The sequence below is a fragment of the Solanum verrucosum genome, unplaced genomic scaffold (assembly GCF_900185275.1).
Source record: "Solanum verrucosum unplaced genomic scaffold, falcon-dt-bn FXZP01000278.1, whole genome shotgun sequence".
NCBI classification, from domain to species: domain Eukaryota; kingdom Viridiplantae; phylum Streptophyta; class Magnoliopsida; order Solanales; family Solanaceae; genus Solanum; species Solanum verrucosum.
In genome coordinates, this window is record NW_026020332.1 from 4,737,270 (window position 1) to 4,747,497 (window position 10,228).

General features: G+C 31.2%; 1 protein-coding gene across 1 annotated transcript; it reads right to left on the bottom strand.

Moving 5' to 3' along the window:
- On the bottom strand, window positions 1-6,907 carry LOC125836428 (UDP-glycosyltransferase 87A2-like). The gene is made up of 3 exons (XM_049515595.1): window positions 6,406-6,907; window positions 5,407-5,796; window positions 1-500 (listed from the first exon to the last, which is right to left on the bottom strand). The coding sequence occupies exons 1-3, from the start codon at window positions 6,905-6,907 to the stop codon at window positions 1-3; spliced, it is 1,392 nt and encodes a 463-aa protein (XP_049371552.1).
- Window positions 6,908-10,228: the final 3,321 nt, after the last annotated feature.

Sequence of the window (10,228 nt, forward strand, 5' to 3'; positions counted from 1 at the left end):
CTAAAGTATAGTAAATCGCTGCCTTGTGTCTCGAAAAATATCCCGAATGAACTTGTCAATATTTCCCTGGATGGTTCCACCATCAATTGCTTCTAGGCAGGTGTTCCTTATTTCCATTGCTCTTCTTCTCATTTCTTTTCCTTCGTAGCTGTCATGGTCCATAAAACTCTGCAAGAGCTGAGCAATTTCATCTCTCTTAACCAGTTTCTCGCTTTCCTTATTGATCCTCCACCCAATTTTCCAGTCCTCCACTATTTGTTTACTGTTGGTAAACTGATCAGCCCCAATGGGGAACGTAAGAAATGGAACGCCAGCAAATGCACCCTCCTTGGTTGAATTCCATCCACAATGCGACCAAAATCCACCTACACTAGGATGGCACAAAACTTTCAATTGGTCGCACCAAGGCACCACGATTCCCCTCTTCCCAATTCCATTTGTAAGTAAGGATACATTCTCACGTGCCACCCAAAACGTTCGGACACTACTGCTGTGCACACCTGCTATAATTTCATCTAGCTGTTCTTTTGATACTGACATGAAACTTCCTTGGGATATGTATAGAACTGAGTCTTTAGGTTGATCATCAAGCCATGACAAGTAGTTTGGACTAAGCTGGTTAGTTTTGAATTCAGTATCAAAAAAAGGAATTGTTGGACCAACTGTGAAAATGGGGACTGGTAATTCAGCTTGTAAAACCTCAATTACTTGAGATTCCAATGCTTCAATGGTGGTGAACAAGGCGTATTGTGCTTTACTGGCCATTTGTGATACATATTCGAGAAGAAAGGGCAACATCTCCCGTTTTCTGTTGAATGAAGATGGGAAATCCTTTACGCAAATTGGTTTAATTCCAGGAATGTAATTTACCACTTCTTCTCCTTGCTCTGTTCATCATGAATTTTTGGATATAAGTAGTTGTATTTTTCAAAATATATATTGTTTGATTATACGTTAATATGATAAACTTCCAACTTTACAATCAGTAAGGTGGACAACAAGTTGGGATGAATGTATCAACTAACAGCGAAAATAGACGGATCTCATGAAATTTAAGGGAGACCAATAGTATACTCCAGCTGCTCAAAGGCATATAGGATGGGTGTACTATTACAAAAAGATAGATTCAATATATAAATTTGATCTTTAGGTTTTATCATTTAAACATTTAAAATTATAAGATCAAAATTAATTCTTATAGACGTGACAAGTGTTGGTCCAGAGCCGTCTTAACCCCTAGGCCACTAAAGTCATTGCTTGGGGCCCCATATTCTTGGGGGCTCCCTTTTTAAAAAAAATAATTACTTATATATGTTATTTTAGAAAAAAATTATAGGTAGTATGAGAGCTATGATTCTACTAAGGAAATTGCATATAAAATGAAATATAGAACCTAAATTTTGTATGAAATCATTTTATGAAAGCATTGATAACGAAATTACAAAGTCCCTTGAAGTATCTTTTAGAGTTGATTACTTTATGCATATATGAAAAAAAAATTAATTTCTTAGTGGTAAATATTGAGATCATTAGATATGAAAAAGTTAAAGGTTAAAAAACATTGTGTTAACCTTGAATTTTCTTTAACACATACTCCCTCCATTTCAAAAAAGAATAAACTTCTTTCCTTTTTAGTTTGTTTAAAAAAGAATGACCTATTTCCTTTTTTGATAATATTTTACTTTCAGCTTTCCACGTGACATGTTTATGACCACAAGATTAAAGGACAATTTTGTACATTTGACATAACTTTAATTTAGGACCACAAGATTCAAAAGTCTTTTTTATTTTCTTAAATTCGGTGCCAAGTCAAACTAAGCCACTCTTTTTGAAATTGAGGGAGTAATATTTATTCTGATATTGATGATTTAAATTTATTTTTTTGAATTAAAAACGTTAAGAGAAATAATACAAGTAGAAGATACTAATCTAATGAAAATACTCAATCAAATAAAAAGACTTGATTATTTTCCAAATACGCATAGTGCTTATTGAATAATGTTAACAATTCATGTAATTGTTGCCTTAATCGAAAGAAGCTTTTCGAAAATAGAATTAATTAAATCTTATTTAAGATCAACAATGTTTCAAGAGAGATTGAATGGATTAGCTATATTATCTATTGAAAAGGAATTATTAAAACAAGATCATAAAACAGTAATCAATGACTTCACATCTAAAAATGGTAGAAAAATAGATTTTAAATAAAAGTATTACGATGAGAAAAAAAATATTAGGTCCTCTCTTAAGTTTTGCTTTAAGCCCCTAATCTTGTTAACCCGGCCCTGGGTGTTACTCAATTTTAAAACGAAAAAAACAAGATAAATATAAGATTTATATTTCTATACTCACTTAGAGAGGTGCAAGTAGCAATACCCGTGAAATTGGCTTCAAAATGTCCATTAGCAAGTAGTAGTTGATGATGATAAAAGACGGAGAAATTCGTGACGGACATAGTCCAAAATGAAGCCACCGGAATATTCCTCCGCCCCCCAATACTGACGGCCCACGGCAAGAACGAATCAGCTAAAATCACATTGGGTTTCAGAAGCCCGTCAAGTATTCTATCAACTGGAGCTTCCATTTTAGTAAACACAACTTTCATAAAACCTAAGAAATCTTTGCTTCGATCCTTTTCTGATGGAATTATATTTGGGATTGTTCGAAATTGGATATTATCTGGTTTTGGATCTGATTCCAAAAAGCTGTACCACTCTTCAGTTACAATAAAAGAGATTTGAAGTAGATGATTTGGTGTGGATGTTGCAGCTATGAGCTTGCACAGATTCATCAATGGATTGATGTGGCCTCTACCTGGATACGGAATCGCCAATATGTGGCAACTCAATAGGACTGGATCGGCGTCGGCAATTTCCATTTACAGATCCTTTTGCTTTTATGAATTGTAAAACGAAAGCTAGACTTTTAGGACTGATAGCTTCACCAAATTGATAATCGATGGAGTATAATAATTTTCAAGCACTCACATTTTTTTTTTGGTTGTTTATGCCATAAGCTTTTAATAAGGAGTACTAATTTTGTGTAATAAAATAGGCTTTCTCTATGTGCATGTGTTTCTAAATATTTGGAAGTGGTCCTAGTCGCCAGTTTGCAGTTTAATAATGAATCTAATATACTTATAAGCTTTCTTTCTTGGTTATGGCTAGGAGTGACAAATGAGCGAGTCGAGTCGAATATGAGCCGATTAAAAAACGAGTTAAATAAAAATGGATAAGTTATTTGACTCGATTCATATTTTAAATGGATAAAAACGAGTTACCCAATGAATAATATGGGTAACCATAATTACCCATATTATAATAGAAATCTTGTTAAATGCTTTAAAAACAAAAAAAAAAAATTAAAGTTTTTTTTATCACTTTCACTCCACCCCTTACCAGCCCCCCTATCCCAAAAAAATGTAAAAAAAAAATAAAAAAAATTACCACCCCCCCTCCACACCCCATCCCAAGAAAAATTTAACAAAATTTTAATTTTTTTAAATAAATTTTTAAATATTTTTTTTAAAAAAATTACCACCCCACCCCCTACCATCCCCCCACACCCCTACCACCCCCCCTACACCTCATCCAAAAAATAATTAACAAAATTTTAAATTTTTCCAATTATATATTTTTTTAAAAATTTTTTACCAACCCACCCCCCACCCTCCTATCCCAAAAAAATGTAAAAAAAAGTTTCTTTTTTTTATAGATTTTTTTTAAATTTTTTTTATTCTTACTATCCCACCCTTTATCACTTTTTTGTTTGTTTGTGTGAATGCATATCTTTTAGCCATTTTATTCATTTAACTATCCACTTTTAAATGGGTAATATGAATATTATTCGTTTTTCAACTCATTTAAAAATGGGTAAATATGAGCGGATACCCATATTAATTACCCATTCTGCCACCCCTAGTTATGACCATTGGGGCCAATTCAGGATATTGGGGCCGATTTTGGATTTTAGGTTCGTGGGTGCACACTCTCTTGATTAAAGTTACTAATAATTGCATAGTATAATTCTATAAGCGCACAACTATTTAAACGTTATAGTTAAAAACTCTTAATTTTTTGAAAAAAATGAATTACTTTGAGGGGTTTCTTAGCCGGTCAAATTTTTTCAAGAAAACAAGAGAATATTGATTTTTTTTTTTTTTTTTTAAAGTTATCACAAGAAATTACACTAAATATAAGAGAAAATTTAAAACCAAAGGTAAAGTAAATAAAGTATAAATGAAGGAGGAAGTTGTAACAAAATTAAAAGAAAAAGTCATAAATAAAGTATAAGAAAAGTAATGAAGAATTGTATTGATGTTAATGAGTGCTCGAGCACTTGACAAGTTACACGTGGTTACAAACCACAAGTAGACATGGTACTTTATGAAAGACTTTGATTCTTAATTTTGACTTTTAAAAAATACTAGTATATCATTACCATATCAAACTAATTCATTATTTTAAAGTTCGATTTTGACTTACATATATTCTTATAATAGAGAAATATGACATTGGATTTTCAAGAAATGACTCAATTATATCATACTAATACCTTATACACGCAGAAATATAGGAAAAATGTGAATGACATGATTTTTATGTGGATTATATTTGAAAATTCTCAGGTAACTCAATAGAAGCAGAGGTAAATGCGAACAACACCAAGCCACTTTAACGAGACTACTCAGTAAATAGGATAGATATATGATTAGATGGCTGTAATATATAAGCACACTCAGTAAATGAAAGCAGCACAAGAAACAAAATAAGAACAAAACGAATAGGAACTGTTTCCTAGTGCAAACATAACCTTTTGGACGAGAAAATCACAAGGGTACAAGCAGCTTATTACAGTGACTAGGTGTTGCTGGTCATGGGTACCTTATCTGAACAGTTTGTCAAGCCTCAACTATAGTAAATCACTGCCTTGTGCCTCGAGATATATCCCGAATGAACTTGTCAATATTTCCTTGGATGGTGCCGCCTTCAATTGCTTCTAGGCAGGTGTTCCTTATTTCCAGTGCTCTTCTTCTCATTTCTTTTCCTTCGTAGCTGTCAAGGTCCATAAAACTCTGCAAAAGCTGAGCGATTTCATCTCTCTTAACCAGGTTCTCGCTATCCTTATTGATCCTCCACCCAATCTTCCAGTCCTCCACTATTTGTTTACTGTTGGTAACTTGATCAGCCCCAATGGGGAACGTAAGAGATGGAACGCCAGCAAATGCACCTTCCTTGGTTGAATTCCATCCACAATGCGACCAAAATCCACCTACACTAGGATGGCACAAAACTTTCAATTGCTCGCACCAAGGCACCACGATTCCCCTCTTCCCAATTCCGTCTGTAAGTAAGGATGCATTCTCACGTGATACCCAAAACGTTCGGACACCGCTGCTGTGCACACCTGCTATAATTTCATCTAGCTGTTCTTTTGATACAGACATGAAACTTCCTTGGGATATGTATAGAACAGAGTCCTTAGGTTGATCATCAAGCCATGACAAGTAGTTTGGACTAGGCTGGTTGGACTTGAATTCGGTATCCAAGCAAGGGATTGTTAGACCAACTGTCAAAATGGGGACTGGTAATTCAGCTTGTAAAGCCTCAATCACTTGAGATTCCAATGCTTCAATGGTGGTGAACAAGGCGTATTGTGCCTTATTGGCCAATTGTGATACATATTCGAGAAGAAAGGGCAATAACTTCCTTTGTTTGCCGTAGAATACAGATGGGAGATCCTTTACGCGAATTGGTGTTATCCCAGGAATGTAGTTTACGAGTTCTTCTCCTTGCTCTGTTCATTATAAAATTAAGAAACTCAACTTATGTTACATTCCTATTTCCAACTTTGTAATTAGTTAGGTAGACAAATGCGGGTGAATACATAACTACAAAAACTTAATTTCACCAAATTTAAGGGAGGTAATTACTGTACTCCTACTAATTACAGTAATTTGGAAAGAATTTCCGACAACTTGTCAAAGTATCAACCCTTAAATTTTTTTCTAAATGTTGGTAAAAGCTAGAAGAAAATTTGAAATTTGAAGTCAATCAGTTTAGAGGGAAGGAGATTTTACTTTGATAACAATCTAGAAAACCATTTCGTAAATTTCAAGTTTTTTCTTTTTAAGATAAAATGAAACTGCCAAATTTATGTGATACAATGTGAACTTTGGAAGCAAGGTCGGAGTTACAATTATGCTTATGATTTAATTCATATCTGATATCTGTATGTATGTTTAATTTTTTTAAAAAATACGTATAAATAATTTATTCAAAACTTATTAAGCTATTCTTTAAAAAGAATAAAAAATTCATAAATTCAAATTCAAACAGGTAAGGTTACAATTACATGACATGCATCTTAATCTAACAAGGAAAAAGGAAAAACCAAGTTTGGTACCAGTTAAATTGGCTTCATAATGTCCATTATCCTCGAGTAGTTGATAGTGATAATGGATGGAGAAAACGGTGGCAGAAGGGGTCCAAAATGAAGCCACCGGAATATTCCTCCGCTCCCCAATACTGACGGCCCACGGCAAGAACGAATCAGCTAAAATCACATTAGGCTTTGGAAACCCGTCAAGTATACTATCAACAGGAGCTTCCATCTTTGTAAATACAGCTTCCATGAATCCCGGCAAATCTTTGCTTCGATCTTTTTCTGAGGGAATTACATTTGGAATTGTTCGAAATTGGATATTATCTGGTTTTGGCTCTGATTTCAAAATGCTGAACCACTCTTGTGTTACAATAAAAGAGATTTGTAGTAGAAGATCTGGTGTGGACGTTGCAGCTATGAGCTTGCACAAATTCATCAATGGATTAATGTGGCCTCTCCCTGGATACGGAATCGCCAATATCTGGCAACCTAATGGGGCTTGATCAACCTCGATAAGTTCCATTTACAGATTCACTTGGGCAGTTTCCACTAGGGTTTTCGGACAGATAAAATTGAGCTGCTAAATGGCAACAATTATTGTGCTTCAATGCCGACATCATAAGTACTACTCCCTCCGTCCCATTTTATATGTCACCTTTTTACTTTGCACTTGCATTAATAAATAATGTAATTTTACCTTCTATATATCCTTATTTAATTTTTTTGAAACTCAAGTTTTCAATCAATGAACATGAATTAATTTAACCAATGAACATGAATCATTTACTTAGCTTTTCTAAGTTGATCAAATGTATATTTTCAAGGCTAATAACTCACAAAGGTAAAAAAGAAATAATATGTTAATTTATGCATTGATTTTATGAAATAACAAATATTATAGATTAACTATTTATAGAAAAAGATACATATAAAATGGGACGGATGGAGTACATTATTGACAAATAATAACCAATTGCTACCACTGCAATCACTTTGTGGGACTTACTTCAACATGACCAAGCTGGGAAACTTGTGGCCTTACGTACGTGCATAGATAGGACCTGACGCTAATGCCCTACCAAAATGAGCATAGGTCCAACAATAATGAGATATCATAACATATATCATCATATCATCATATCATATATCATATTTTATATCATATCATCATATCATCATATCATAAATCATATTTTATATCATATATCATATCATCATATCATATCATATATTACTGAAAGTGAGAAATACCTATCTCCAAAGTTAGATTATAATTTTACCCTCATATTTAATCAATGTAATAAATACAACATCTAATCTAATTAAATAATAATAAAATGTATTATCTCTTCAAAATTAATATACATAAATGTAAAATCACTAAATTATCCACACAAAAAAGGAGAGGGCACTCTTTGACATTCATATTTCAACTAAAATATAATGATACTTATTATGTTTTCAATCAAATTAAAGAAATGTTACGGAAATTCATGGGGTGAGAACTGAGGTGAATGTATTCATAATAAAAAATAATGACATTTTTTATGGCATGGAATATGTATCTTTGTATATATTGTTTTGTGTTGTTTCTGTTCAAAGTAGAATATTAGTGTAAGGTGAATGTATTCACATGAATAAAAATGGAGAGAAATAAAACAAGTGTTCAAAGTTAGATTACAAATTTTCTCTTATATTTAATTAAAATAAAATACCCAATCTAATTGAAATAATAGTAATTGTATTTAAATTTACATGAGATTTGTGAATCTGTAGATATTCAAAAGTTCAATTTAAATGTAGCCCTTAATGATTTACTCATTAATCAAATTGAAGTGTGCACTATTCATTGCTAAATAGTTTGGAGAATAGGAAGAGTTGCATTGAATAATTAAATGTAGACAAATTAATTAGGAGAAATAAATAGTTTGGAGAATAGGAAGAGTTGTATTGAATAGTTAAATGTAGACTAATGAAAGAAAAGGTTCAAAGAATGCAAATTGAAAAATAGCTATAAAAAGGCAAGAAAGGATTCTTGAGTTCTTACTCACCATTTTTATGGGGTAGAATTCAATAATTGTAGGTATATTATATAGTACAAATGTTAGTATTATTATATGGTACATTTATATTATAAATTTTTAATGTTATTCGTAAATAGTGTCATATAGTTTTAGTGTAATTTAAAATTCTATACCACAATATATACCGTTTTAAAGAATAAATTATATACTAGTAAAATTGTATTTACAAATAAAAAATAATAATATTAAAATCATATTGTACATCAATTGACACCATAATAAGATTTCATATTTTCCTTTTTTACAATATTACCTAAAAGAATTCTATTATTGATATACAAATTAGTATACATAAATAATTATTGTGGTATGCAAATGGTTATTATTAGGGTATGCAAATGTTTTTTTTTAAAATACTTTGAATATATTGGTACTTATATAATGGAACTTGAATTGGTATTTTTTTTATGAAAGAATTGAAACGAAAATGGAGAGAGAGAAGAACAAATTCAAGAGTAATTGTATCAAATAAGGAATGTGTTAAATGGTAGAAATCCTATTAATTAGGCAATAAATTCTCCCCCAAAAAATCAGCACTAGAATTGAAAAAATCAACCAAAATAATGAGAGAAAGAAACGTGCATCCTAAAAAATAGGATCTTTAAGTAAAAAAATCATATTCAACTATAATTGTCATTGAGAATTCCAAAGTAAATACGATATGTCAAAAATTGTAATGTACACCAAATTATCACCATAATGTATACAATATTAAAAAATTTATATCCAAAAAACATGTTTATGCCATTCCATATCCTAATTTCCACTATATATATATATATATATATATATATTATTCTGCATATAACTTATACCAAGAAAAACAACATGTTTATACTATTCTATTTCATAATTTTACCACCATATATATACCAATTTTGCACTTAAATAATATAAAGAAAAACAAGAAGTTTATACCATTCTATATCATATATTTTTTTATCATTATATTATTCTAAAAGTGTAAAAAAAACGTAATTGAAGAGAAAGAAAAAAATAATTTAGAAGTGTAATTGTATTAAGTAAGAAAGAGAAAAAAAAAGGCAAAAATAATGTAACCAATTATAGTTGTGATTGAAAATTAAAAAAGTAAAAATAATAAACTATGAAACACATAAAATCAGCCAACTAAGCTAAAAAATAGGTAAAAAAATCGTATAAAGATATGTATATTTATTAAGTTGTCAGGTTTGTAATTAAAATGATAATGTTGTAAATAAAAAGAGTAAATTAACATTATGTAAATTAAAGTCTTAAATTAAAGATTCTAGTAATTTTTCCTTTTTTTTTTTTTTAATAATCTTAAAGTTGTTCTCTTTTATCTATTTTGGCCCTTTGAAACCTTCAAATATTTAATTTAAAACTTTTAGATGTCTTTTTGGTATTCCTTTATTTTTATCTATATAAATTCATCTTTTTTGTTTCATGAAACTTACATCCAAAAATTATTTGTCTTTAATAGTGGAACAACAGAGGATTGACTGGAAATGCCTTATGTTTAAAAATGCTGCGAGACCGAAAGCTTATTTCATCATGTGGCTCATGCTTCATAAGAAGTTGCACCCCTAAACCATAGAGCATTTGGTTATTAATTGTCACTTTGCCATCAGGTTATGGAGCAGATTGATAAAATGGGTGCACCAACTTGACATCAGTGGCGGAGCCACCCTATCTTTAGGGGGTCATCCGACTCCCCTTCGGCGGAAAATTATATTATTTTTATATGGTTAAAATAATTTTTTATGTATATATAGTAGATG